We start from the raw sequence: 13,017 nt of genomic DNA on the forward strand, positions 1-13,017 counted from the left end.
TCATTGTTCATTTTATGAAGAGAGTTTCATACCTTTCTTGTCTTCCTTTTTGTTCAGGAGTGCCACTTGTCGCGATGTATAGCTGTGAATAGCTGTGTGAAAACTTTTAGCTCCTCTGTTTATATACAGTCTGACCCAGCTGATCAAAACACCCTCCCCTTCGCTTAAGATTCGTTTTCCCTCTCTGCCTTGATAACTTTCGGTTTCTATTCTCCAAACATGACTCCGTTATAAAATGCGTGTTTTGATCACGCAGTAATGCAACACCACCTAACCGGTTTATTAGGCAGGTGTTGCAGGTGTGGCGGAGGAGAAACAGCTGGGCTGGGACAAGGGACTTTTTTTTTTTTAAACTAATCTGATCAAGTCCAGCCATAAACCCCGACTCTGTTTAGCTACGTTATAAGAACACGTTTACAGGGAAACAAAACCTAAACAGAAAATATTAGCCATGAAAATAAAACGCACAGTAACTACGTAGCCCCTTTATTTACACCGATAAGCCATAAAATTATGACCGTATGTTGTCCTAATAATGTGTAGGTCTCCCTTGTGCCTCCAAAACAGATGTGACTCATCAGAGAACTGGCACAGGCCTTCTGAGGGTGTACTGTGGTGTCTGGAAACACAGTTGTTAGTGGGGGTCTTTGGGTGCTATGGGTTGAGAGGAGGGCCTCTGTGGATCATCCCACAGATACTTGACCAGTTTGGGATGTAGAGAATTTCGAGGCCAGGTCAACACCTTGTGCTATTTTTCATGTTTTCTGAGTTGTTCCTAAATTGTTTGTGCGTCTGTGTCAAGCTGCATGCTGCTGGGCATGGATGCTGCCCCCAAGAACTGTCATTGCTGTGGGGTGGGGGTGCCTGGTTTGGTTTAGGTGGGTGGTACATAAGTAGCATCCACATGAATGCCAGGTTCAAAAGTTTCCCAGCAGAACACTGAATTGTCACGTCATAAAATGGTTAACGTTATTTATGTCAGCCGCCATTGGTTTTAATGTTGTGGCTGATCGATGTAGCTAGAGAAAACAAAAATCCAAAATGTCCCCTGTTGCAGATATTTACCGTCAGAAGTGTGGCAAATACATTTAAACTCAGTCCTAATATTTAATCCATGTAAACATTCCCTGTCTTAGTTTAGGATTATTAACTTGTTATTTATATGTATAACATTTTATTGAAGCTTTTCCCACCTTCCCCACTGTTGACAGAGTTTAATACACTGATTTGGTAATATTGACCTTCTTTAATTTTTGACTTAGAGAATTACTCTTATTAAAAATGGACCGTTTGAGAACTTAAGAAGCAGAGGGCACTTTGTAGTGAAAATAAATACCTCATACAAACACGAATCTTGCAAAATCTTAATGGTAAAATTTTTATTTGAAAGTGGAGTTGAAGTATAAAGAAGCACTAAATAAAAATACTTTGTGTATTCACTCACCTTCCACCACTGCAAATCAAATAATGATGCAACTCTGCCCTGAATTGCCCTCATTACACAGACCATCAAAACTGCATATTGCTCAGCAACCGCTACAAGGAAACGATACAGAAACTGAAAAACAACATGGGTGCCAAACTCTGGATATGAAAAACAAAAACGTATGTAAAGCTTTTTATTTTTCCTGTTGCAGAACATGAGAAGACAGAAAGATGAGCAGGAAAGAGACTAGATTTGGCTTCGATAAACAGATCTGACATATATTGTAGTTCTTGAAAGATGCATCCGGTATCCAAATAAAAAAGTAATAAATATCAAGGACAAAGTCATAAACATCAGAACTCAGAGTGTTTGAGCATGGCGGCCCTCTCGTCCCTCTTAGGCAGAGGAATGTTTCCTGTGGTAAGAAAACATATACAATGAAAACTGTACATCATCAAATTATCATTGTAAAATTTGATCTCATGTTTTAAAATACATGTTTTTCATACCTGGTGGCGCCACAAAATATTCTTCAACTGTGTTCTTTGAGAGGTGAAGCAGTTCTTCAGCACAGTCACCTTCCGCCACTGCATCATCTCTCAAGTATAAAGCCCTGAATATGCAAAAATAAAACATATTATTAGCACTTTATCAAGAAAAGCTGCAACAAAGTTTAGAAAACCGAACTGCTCGTACCTGTCTTCTAGAACCGAGTCCATTGGTTCAACCTCTGACGTGTCAACAACATGAAGCTGATCTGCAAACCGGATGGCTTTCTCCAAACAAGCCAGTCCCTGTTTGGTGCGGAAATCAACCAAGGCCAGGCGCTCCAGTTTGTCCACCAGGTCAGCAGGGATTTGGGTAGGCTGTAAAAATAAATGTTGTATTGTTTAAGAATATATATGTGATAACGTCATTTCCCCTTTCCTTACTTAAAAATACCTTTGACTGTGCGTAACCACTGAATTTATCCACAGGGAAAAAAATAAAACGTGAATTCACTTACACCGAAACTGACCTTTTAATCACAGGAAGATGACTTCAAAAGGCAAACTGTTTCAGTGTGGCTGCTTAATTATTGTATTGTTAACAGACTATTTTTGCAGGTTAGCTAAGATAGAGGTAATTTTTTTTTTACAACAGCATAATGACTAAATATATCCATCAGTTTATTAGTACAAATCAACCCCTGAACAACAGCAATGGACCTTGTGAAGTCACATGGAAACAAGCCCTTTACCTCCTGAGACCTGAGCTTTTGTTTGGTATGCATTTTTAATTTCTCATTTTTATTTTTAGCAGAACCCAAAGACTTTTAAAACTAAGCTTTGTCTTTGAACAGGAAGTATTTTTTTTGAAAAAACGGTGTCTTCATGTGATGACACAGGGATTAATGCACTATATATAGAACAGAACAGAACAGAATAGAATAAAAATGCCCTTTACTGTCATTATACAGTGTACAAAGAGATTGGAGATCTTCTCCTGTTCAGTGCAAAAACACACAAGTAAGTACAAAATAGTGCAAAGTAGGTATTATTTACAAGATATACAGCTAAAGCCATAGTTAAAAATACTTGAAAATACATAATATATTGAAAATATACAAAATTATAAAATAAAATATATATTGTTTTACTACAGCAGTGGAAAAAGTGTAGCAGCAGTGGTAAAGTGTAAACGTCTAAACATGTACTCCACGAAGTTTTTATAATAGACAGACATAATAGCAGCATAAAGAGTCCAAGTAGTTTCAAGTCTTATATTGCACATCGTATATTACGCAAACTGTTGCATGAGAGAATTCAGATGACGATGGCTCTCAGAAAGGAACTGTTTTACAGTCTTGTCCATGATCTAATACATCTGTAGCGCCTCCTAGAGGGCAACAGCTCAAACATCTGAGAACCTGGAATGAATTGTCCTTGATAATGATGTGAGCTCTGCTGAGGCACTGTGTGGTGTAGATGTCCATCAGAGAGGGGAGAGGCCTGTCAACAATCCTCTGGGCTGCCTTGACTGTCCTCTGATATATGGGCTTATATATTATAACAAAGCCAACAATATGTAACAAAATATAAAACTGTTAATTTTCATGTCTGAACATTGATGTGCAAAAGCAGAGTTGCAAATAATGAAGTCTCATTGTCCTCAATTAGGTACTTGCTAATTAGTGAAGTTATAGTTTGTCACTATTGATAGAATTTATGTGTCATATTAAACTAGAAAAGTTAATAAGAAAGTTTCAACTGTAAAATTTGATGAGGTTTTGTCCACTTTTGTTATGTAATCGGCTATAGAATGAATCCGCTGAAATGCCCACTATCATGTTTTTACACCATCTAGTATCTAGTTAAGAGGATAAATGCAGAATAAGCTGCCACAAACCTAAAACCCATATGAGGATGCAGGATCTCAGTTTGACCATTATTATGTCTATAGAGGGAAAAAGGGGAAGCCCGCAGGCCTAAGACCACAATCCCAACTGTGAAGCATGGGGGTGGCAGCATCATGTTGTGGAAGCTCTTGGCAGCAGGGGGGACTGGTGCACTTCAGAAAACTTCTTTCAAACTGACAATGACCTCAGGCAAATGCTCCCAAAGTTTGGCCAACCAAAGAGATTAAAATAAATAAAATGAAATAAAACTGAGGCCTTCAATCTCGACTCTGTTAAACAAATTCTGTCAGGGGGAACGGGCTTAAACATTTGACCTAAATCAAACTTATGTCCCACTAGGAATGTCATGAAGGAAATAGCTAAAAGTTGAAATGACTTACCGGGGGAAGTTGGTGTTCAGGTACAGGTTCCCATGTTGCAACCTTTGGTACCTGTACATAGGCAACAACATCAAGTCAATATTCTGTATGAGTTACAGATGTGTTGCATACCAATATATTTAACTTACCTTAGGGTTGTGTGGTCGGGAGCTGAACAGGCGCGTTACATTAGTGCTGTGGCTTTGAAAACAGCTTTTTCTTCGTCTTCTATGGAAGTTTTCCACGTTTGTTGTCGAGCATCCATAGTTTGTTAACAGGTTAAACGAAGGTCGAGTGGTTTTCAGTGACACGCCACGACATGTGCGTGATGCAGCGAGGCTACACGCTGACATATCCAGGAAAGTTAGCTGATCATGTATATGTGATATGTAAAATAAAGTTCCACATTAATTAATATTTTCTCGGCAGGAAGGTATATGCTATGTGCTAAACTAGCTCCACAAGCTAGTGTTGCTAACGAACTGCTCTAGCTAACTCAGAGGAGGAAGGAGGACAAGAGTGTTCACGTCAACGTACTTCCTTGTTCGCTTTTATTCCTGGATGACAACTGACATTCGTTTTCACAAAATAAGAGTTTCTTTGAGGCATATTAATCAATAATTAAAAATTCATAGGGAATTATATCATGGTATTACGTCCTTAAAAGACACGGATATTATCGTTTGTGAATAAGAATATTGCCGGTGGCACAACCAACATACAGTATGTCTGTACAGTATGTCCGTACAGTAAAGAAAAAATTGGAAAATGGGTACGTCATGCTCCCGAGCGCCCGGATAGCTCAGTCGGTAGAGCATCAGACTTTTAATCTGAGGGTCCAGGGTTCAAGTCCCTGTTCGGGCGTCAATATTTTCTTTTTACCTCCTCTTACAGTAACTTTTACCTTTTAAGTCAGTATGCTAATGTTTGTTTTACATGTTGTCATAAACCTCCTTCAGTACTCAGTGAATTAAAAATGTGATCTAACGAAGCCACTGACTTTTAATCTGAGGGTCCAGGGTTCAAGTCCCTGTTCGGGCGTAATTTTTTTTTTTTCCCTCCTCTTTCAGTGACTTTAACCTTTTAAGTCAGTATGCTAATTTTTGTTTTTACATGTTGTCATAAACCTCCTTCAGTACTCAGTGAATTAAAAATGTGATCTAACGAAGCCACTAACTTCGTGGCAAAACTGTTCCATGAGTGTATAATCAAATTAGACTGAGATGGATTTTGACCAAAGCTTTCGTAAAACTAAAACACAACATACTGATGTCTGTTACCTTCCAGGATGACATGTATTTCTTATTGGATTCAAAAAAAGGCACACCACAATGAGTTTTGGAAAAATAATGATTCCATTTTTATTTTTATTATAAGAACATATACCCATTTAATATATATATATACATACTGTATTAACTATTAGTATATAATTTGATTGTTTTACAATACACATTTAAAACTGGCCACAAAATAAAAATATCAGCTTTACAAACAAAGCAGCATCTGAACGGGAAAATGAATGAATGAATAAATAAATAAATAAATACTTTGGCATATAAATGTTACAATAAATTAAAATAGCTTTTCTGACAGCAGGTAGCATCCACAAAGAAACACTAATATCAAATGCGATTCATCTCACCACATTCATGAAACAACACTTGCAGAAGGTTATGAATGATGAGTGTTGGTTTCACATATCCGCACAAACCCCAAATCTGTTGGCCTCGTGTTACATTTTGAATATTTGTCCTGCAGTATGTTTCATTTATCATTCACCTCTGTTGTTTACACCAGTCACACTAAAGAATATGAATAATGTTCACCAATAAAAGTCTTCATTTGGTCCATCTGACTAAACCTGATCTCCCCTTTTCATGATCATATTCAAGCTAAACTCAACATCTGATTCGACAACCGGGCACCAGACAACACAGGACAATACAAAAAATCAAGGTGAGTAAACTGCACAATTTACAAAATATACAGTGTTTATAATGGATAATGAAAAATAACTTAAAGAGGATTATCAAATGGGGCTTGTTTCTTGATATAAATCTTTGCCCAGACATCCATAAGTCACTTAAATATTCCACAACATAATTTGATTTAAAACACAATTGTTATCTCTCAGTACACCAGTAGTAGTTCACACGTGACAAATAAAGACATACTATTTGGCAGACAAGGCAGTTAAAGAACACTGAAAACACTGTTGGATGCTAATTCAATGACATGGAGCTAAAAGCAAATTTATTCTAAACGCTGTGGAGTTTGGGTTTTAATTTTTTTTGGCCTGTAAGCCAGTATTCTGAATCGGTCGGAGAAAATGAATTAGAGTTGTAGTGTTGTACATTAAGAGTATAAAGTAGACATTCTTTCCTTCATTAAGGGACAGGGATAGGAGGATAACTAGCAGATATAATTCTCTTTTTCATCTGGTAGACTATTAAAATAATTAATATAAACTGTTATCACAATGTATTTTCTCATAAATATAGTCTCTGGGGAATTCAGCTCGTTTTTTTTTTTTGGTTTGAAATGTGCAACTAAGACCATCTTTATCTCAAAATATTAAGTGCACTCAGATTAAGACTGACCAAAATATTTAGAAACATGTTTTTTTGTTTGTTTGTTTGTTTGTTAACCACTTTAACATACTGACAAATATTAAGCGTAATATTCTCATACACCTGCTGACAACACAATGACATAGTGAACACAGTTAATAAGGCTCATAGCAGCAAACTGTGATTGTAAAGGCTTTGTGTAGTGTGTGTGTGTGTGTGTGTGTGTGTGTGTGTGTGTGTGTGTGTGTGTGTGTGTGTGTGCGTGCTTTTGTGTGTATTTCGCTCTTGTGCCGCTACAGCCGTTCACACTTGACTTGGAAGGAATAGAAGACAAACAGTGAAGTCACTTGTTCTCTATCAGCATCTGCACCTTGCACACCAGATCTCTGGCCAGCGTCAGAATCTTCTTGATGTTGTGGTGTTCGGCCATTTCTGAAAGACAACAGACATTAGAGGTTAATCTTCTTTTTCTTTTTTTTTTTTAACCAATACACAAACAAAAACAGCAACAAAAATCTTCACAATTCAATAGTTGAATCTATTTCCTTAAATATCTGGAGAATATATCAAATATAACAACTGTAGTTTTGTATTTTATTTAAGCGTAATTACAGACTCTTTCACAGTTTGAAACAATGTGATGTATTTTGAGGGGCGGGGCTTAACTGGAGGCAAAACATCTCAAACACTATAGCCTGTAAACGCTGGTTAGCATATTTCAACAGACTATTTCAATAGGGGACTACATTCGCCGACCCCTACACTCTGACTCACTGAATGGACGAACTCAGAGAGGTTGTATTTATCAAGTGAAGTCTCCCCTAGAAAGACATTATTAGAAGTAAGTGGAACCACTGTGGAGAGTAATGTAGCAAAGCAACTTCAGCTTGGACACCCCTGAAACACATTGTGTTAGCTAGAGGTTAGCATTAGCATTAAGACATAACAAGAATCCCCCAAATAATGATTAACTTAACATAATTTCAGCAACAATTTAGTGTAACCCATGTTATCCAGGCTGAACACGGTGATGCACTACATATTAATCTAGCCTGATATAAAGTGTGCACATTGTTGAGTGTTTCACTCCGCTTCAATCCTTTCTTTTAATCACCAAAGCCAAACCAAAGTTGTCTATGACTGACAGTGGCTGGTATGTGAAAAAACTTCAAGTTATTTTTTTAGTGATAGTGATTTTTCGGGTTTGACAGACAAAAATACAGTAAGACGACATTTTCACAGTTGACAGTGCCAGTGTTCGCCTCAAGCTCCCATTTGTTTTGCCTCCGGCTAACGTTGTGACGCCACAGTGACGTAGGCCACGAAGAGGTCTATAGAAAGCAAATCACGTTGTACCTGAAGGTTTGTCCAGACATAGAGGAAAGTACAACAGAACAAAATACGTGGCGTAAGAAAAATAATAAGTGTACACAACTACTTCTGATAATCCACTCAAAATCATGTTGTCATATTCAGTGAATTAAAACCTGATCTAATGAAGGCACTAACTGCAAGAAAAAGAGTAAAAGTGTCTGGAGCTTTGGAGACACACCTCCTTGTGTGTGTGTTTTTTTATTATTAATTTACTTGAACAAAGAGTTTTCAAATGTAGCCAGTAACAGATGCAAAACTGTGAAAACCAAAAACCTTGAGCTCTATCGATAAGAGACACTGGGGAGTGTTTTGAAACACAATACGCCGCCTTATCCTTATCAGCAGGTCAGAGTGAGATTTGACAAACTCCAGCAGGAGCATATTTTACCTCTGCCTTATTAAACTCGGAAATTAGAGAGTGAATAAGCGCCTGATAACCTCCGCGGCCGAAAGTCAGTCAACACTGAGGTTATTAATTCAGTTCTATGTTTGACTGGAAACTTGACACAACCACTGCTGTATCTACTGGAGTGAAAGTACCACTCTTGGTAACCTTTGAGAAATGACGCTACCCGAGATTTTATTTTTCGCTCTGGCGTAAGGAGGAGCTTTGGTGTAGAAGAGGTTAATGAGTTTAAAATGCTGTCACACACAAAAGAAAGCCCTCTATACAAATGACTTTCAGACGCAAATAAAAGGCCAATTATACGGCAGGGCTTATTGAATAGGCTATAATTTCATAATCCAAGTAGTACCGCTGTGGTCATTTGTTATTATTGTTCAGCATGTGTTTATAAATTAATTTCTCATAGCTTAAGTGCGGGAACTAGAAAACGCCCCATTTCATTCTGTCTGCTGGACTCTACATAACACTCTGAACTCTAAACCTTCTGACCTTTTGCACATTACTGGCTGTATTTTGCACGTCTACAAACCCTACCTCACACAGAAAAACGTGTGGACTTGCTATGCTTGCAGAAAGATTTTCTATGTCTACATATACACAGTGAACTTCTTATTTTATCTTATTGCATTTTTGACATGTCTTCATTTGCTGTGCACTTTGGTTATTGTTTACCTTAGTGTTAGAATAATGTCTCTCTTTATCAGTTTTTTTGATTAATGTGCACGTCTGGTACATGTGAAGAAACTGACAATAAAGCTTTGACTTTGACATTTCTCTCACACCCCGTCTACCGATAAACTTTTTTCATCAATTAAGGCCTGTGGCCTTTCTTCTATAAATCTGCAGCCCTTTCTCACACTTTTTCCTGATATTAAACATATTCTGTGTTGTGCTCACTGAGCCCGAACGGAGCATCTCCCTGTCAGACCGACAGGGACAATCATCTTCTTGTGAGACAGAGCAAAAGACCCATAAAACCGCCACAAGTTTGTTGTCACTAGCAGCCAATGAATCAGTGAGAATTACCCCGTCAGGACAACTTTTATGCAGACTGATATATGCACAATAACCCTCTCTTGAAGAGGAAAGAGCAAACAAAATGTCAGGCTGAGTGATTTTGTGAAACAAACCCAGATTTATCGACTAAATAAGCTGCAAGAGTCAGATTTTTAATAAAAAATAAATAAATAAAAAAATGTAGCTGAGGTTGTTTGCACTGCAGGCATTTCATTATTTTTTATGCCACAGGAGACGAGACAAGTCCCGATGGCAGCCGTGTAGTTATTTTTGCATACTTGACAAAGTTGTGTCAGAACCACAGATGACATTATGCAGCTGTATTTAGCCTCAACAGGGCTCCCAAGATAACTAATGTTTAATCTTCTGCACCATGACGAAAACCGCAAATACAAATCCAGATCAGGGAAATGCTAGAGTTGAATATTTATTTTGGAAAGCATCCTCGCTCGTTGTACCTATGGCTAACGCACAGCAATAATAGAGTAATATATGTGAACATCGGCTGCAAGAGGAATGACTTCATTTTTACCATTGAAGAACTTAATGATGTCAGTGAAGTCCATGTTGTTCTCCAGGATGATGTCCCTGTACATCTCCACCAGTGCCAGGGCAATGAAGAGGACAAAGTGGCTGGAGGAGACGTACTTGGCTGCCCAGATGGTTTCCCATACTGCAAACACGTCATCGTACACCAGCTCTGGAAGACAGAAAACACAGAGGAATGGACGCTGGACTGCATCAGAGATCAGGAGAGGGGCAAAAAGAACATGTCACCCTCAAAGTGCAGCGTCTCTCTCTTTTTCAAGGTTACTATTAATCTTTTTAATAAAGTTTATAGATAAGGCCGCCTCAGTTGACCCTAAACAATACTGATACAGGTCCAGGCATGGACCATCCACCTATCATGCACTGTTATTGTGCGGCTTGTTATTAACTATATGTCTCTGCCCCCCCTCCAACCTTTCTATGAGTGTCTCAGACCTGACCAGCCTGTCCAGTGTCCATTACTTGAATGAACCGTCCCTACCTAAATATTATATATATATATATAAGTCTCCAACCTGCTTATAATACCTCATGTTTTATTATATTGTGCCAGCCAACAGACCTGTATTATAACGACTATTGGCACCGATATGTGTTTTATGTCCATAGCATTTGGTATCATGTTTATTATTCAGATGCTCTGTCCTCCTCATACTCTCTTCTCATTTCTCTCTCATTCTGTCTCCAGCCGGCCGACCTATAGCAGATGGGTCCATCAATATGAGCTGGGTTCTGTTCACGGTTTCTCTTGTTAAAAAAACAAAACATTTTTCCTTGCCACTGTCGTTAGTGCTCGCTTTTAGGGATTGTGGGTCTGGCCACGGTAAAAAAATGTCTTGACACAATTTTGATATCACATTTTAATTTCATCTTAAGAATTTAAACTGAACTGATGTGACACATTTAATAAAAAAAATGAGCTTTACAATGATAGCCTATGGTTTAATTACAAAGCCGAAATTTAGTTCATATTAATCAGTTATTTCATTAGCCACTCCAGCAAATAGATTTTTCCAAAGATGTAACTGACTTCCAAATGCTTTCCGAGCCTTAATAACTGCATGTGTGGCTGACAAGCTGCCAAGTGGTTTGGCATGTTACCCACAAATGGAGCTCGAAGAGCGGAGTGAATCTCTCCTTCACCTAATTGGCACAAACAATTTCACACTGTGCCGTCACTTTACCTCGTTTGAAGTCTAGGAGGAACCAGCGGTAGCAGAAGTAGAAGTGGGTGTAGTCTCCGTTCTGGTGCATAAGCTCAAACAGCTCAGAGTCCAGGATCTAAACCAAGAAAGGATCAGGGGAGATTCAGGTGAGATGTAGATTTTACTTTTTTTTTAAAGTAATGAATGGATTAACGGTACGTGACCCCTAGAGTATGTGTAAAGGCTTTACTGGGGCTGTGTCACCTGGATTAGAGAGCGCATGTTTGCAAAGTGAGTATCCATAGCGCCTCCGTGTGGAAAGTTTTGATTCATTCTCTTCATGAGTTCAGTGAAACAGCTGAAAGCCAAAGCCTCTGAAAGGACGACAGAGAAGAGAGGGAGGTGGAGTGAGAATGAGAGTGGGCAAACTCTCGTTGTTGAGTCGACTGACTCGCTGTTCCATGTATAACGGTAAAAATACACTGTGGTTGGAAATAAATAGTGACTCACCATCATCGAGAATGACTAGAAGCGGAGCCAGCAGGTCACACATGCCTTGAACGTAACCGATGTCAAGATGCCTCCAGATGTAGCTGCAAATATAGAGAGAAACAAAGTTAGATTCTCGAGGCTGCTCTTCTCCATGTGAAGTTATTTCCACATGTTTCTTCAACACAGAAGCTGCAGGAAGTAGTGAAGATGGGCTTTGAGATGTAAAGGTGCATCAGGGAGGACAAATAAGACAAAGTTTAATATTATTTAATGAAAAAAAAGTATTTGAGGATGAGGCTAGATTAAAAAAAAAAAAAAAATCTCATTAGCAATAAATCCCATGAAAAGACCAAAATGAACATGTTAAATGTGCGTGTCTTTTATATCAGACAGTGGTGTTCAGCCCTACACCAATTAGTTCCCACTAACTGCTCATGATCACACAGATTAGTCACAACATTAAAACCACCTGCCTAATAATATGTCTCTCCTGTGACTTGTCTGGCACCAGGACGCTGGTAGTGGGAGCTTTTGCGTCCTGTGGGCTGAAGAGAGGGGCCTCTGCAGATACAATTTGAGATCTAGGGAACGTGGAGGCCTGAGCTGTTCCTGAACAGGTTTTATGGTACGCTAGACAGCAACATCCTCAAGGTGGCTAGTACCTGTCTAGGTAACATCCACATGAATACCAGGACCAAAGGTGTCTCTGCAGAATACTGCATCATAAGGAGATGCTCAGTGTCACTTCTCCTGTGTGTGGTTTTAATGTTAAAGATGAATGAGTTCTGAAGAACATCTGAAGAACATGACGTGTTTTTTTTTTTACGTTTGACAAAATTAATGGAGCCCTGTGTAACAGAAGAATAAGATATAAAAGGCTTTGACTACAAAAGCACCAACTGTTGATAATCAATTAATTGTTAGTTTTATTTATTCTTAGGATTTTTTTAATAAACAAGATGAGGAGGGTACGGGAGTCAGATGGGTGGTGGGAAAATTTTCATAACGCCAACAACAAGACGGGAAACAATGGGGAAATGATGTGTCTTTTGCCTTTTATCAGCTTTCATTACATTCCCGCCGCCGTCAGTCTTTTTACCTGCACATGATGTTGCGCAGTTTCTCCAGGTTGGCAGGAGTGAAGTACCAGTAGTTTCTGTCGCAGCGCTGGACGTCCTTCTCAATGCGGTGCAGATTCAGTGTGTACAAGTCCAGAAGCTCTTGCTGAAACAAACAAAATGAGGACAATGAATGACGAACACTCGAAAGAGAGTGGAT

The 13,017-nt window shown here is 38.6% G+C and overlaps 3 protein-coding genes and 1 non-coding gene across 7 annotated transcripts in view; 1 reads left to right on the forward strand and 3 right to left on the reverse strand.

Annotated features, from left to right (window-relative positions):
* LOC125012198 (polyubiquitin-B-like) overlaps positions 1-538 on the reverse strand; it is a 28,965-nt gene extending 28,427 nt beyond the window's left edge. The window contains exon 1 of one of the 2 annotated variants that reach the window (XM_047591995.1): positions 33-538. The gene's annotated coding sequence lies outside the window, so the exon portion shown is untranslated. The remainder of the gene's footprint in view (positions 1-32) is intronic. The other variant, XM_047591996.1, reaches the window with a different exon arrangement.
* A 1,051-nt stretch (positions 539-1,589) lies between these two features.
* gatc (glutamyl-tRNA amidotransferase subunit C) lies at positions 1,590-4,701 on the reverse strand. The gene is made up of 5 exons (XM_047591989.1): positions 4,333-4,701; positions 4,205-4,255; positions 2,123-2,292; positions 1,936-2,039; positions 1,590-1,841 (listed from the first exon to the last, which is right to left on the reverse strand). The coding sequence occupies exons 1-5, from the start codon at positions 4,534-4,536 to the stop codon at positions 1,780-1,782; spliced, it is 591 nt and encodes a 196-aa protein (XP_047447945.1). The 5' UTR covers positions 4,537-4,701; the 3' UTR covers positions 1,590-1,779.
* Positions 4,702-4,974: 273 nt separating this feature from the next.
* trnak-uuu lies at positions 4,975-5,047 on the forward strand. The gene has a single exon. It is a non-coding gene; the product is annotated as a tRNA-Lys (tRNA).
* Positions 5,048-5,515: 468 nt separating this feature from the next.
* Positions 5,516-13,017, reverse strand: part of sgsm1a (small G protein signaling modulator 1a) — a 28,695-nt gene continuing 21,193 nt past the window's right edge. For all 3 annotated transcript variants that reach the window (XM_047591851.1, XM_047591852.1, XM_047591850.1), the window contains 6 exons: positions 12,839-12,963; positions 11,758-11,840; positions 11,512-11,621; positions 11,287-11,383; positions 10,086-10,253; positions 5,516-7,188 (listed from right to left, as the gene is read on the reverse strand). In XM_047591851.1, coding sequence (XP_047447807.1) covers positions 7,100-7,188; positions 10,086-10,253; positions 11,287-11,383; positions 11,512-11,621; positions 11,758-11,840; positions 12,839-12,963 — 672 coding nt within the window. In that variant the 3' untranslated portion in view covers positions 5,516-7,099. The remainder of the gene's footprint in view (positions 7,189-10,085; positions 10,254-11,286; positions 11,384-11,511; positions 11,622-11,757; positions 11,841-12,838; positions 12,964-13,017) is intronic.

The sequence above is a fragment of the Mugil cephalus genome, chromosome 8 (assembly GCF_022458985.1).
Source record: "Mugil cephalus isolate CIBA_MC_2020 chromosome 8, CIBA_Mcephalus_1.1, whole genome shotgun sequence".
Lineage (NCBI taxonomy): Eukaryota > Metazoa > Chordata > Actinopteri > Mugiliformes > Mugilidae > Mugil > Mugil cephalus.

Bases quoted from the DNA above. Each gene is read 5' to 3' on its own strand.
- gatc (XM_047591989.1), bottom strand. From the start codon at position 4,536: ATGTCAGCGTGTAGCCTCGCTGCATCACGCACATGTCGTGGCGTGTCA. The intron at 4,256-4,332 runs GTAAGTTAAATA...GCCTATGTACAG, and splicing joins CCCGACCACACAACCCTAAG to GTACCAAAGGTTGCAACATG. The intron at 1,842-1,935 runs GTATGAAAAACA...TTCTTACCACAG, and splicing joins ATATTTTGTGGCGCCACCAG to GAAACATTCCTCTGCCTAAG.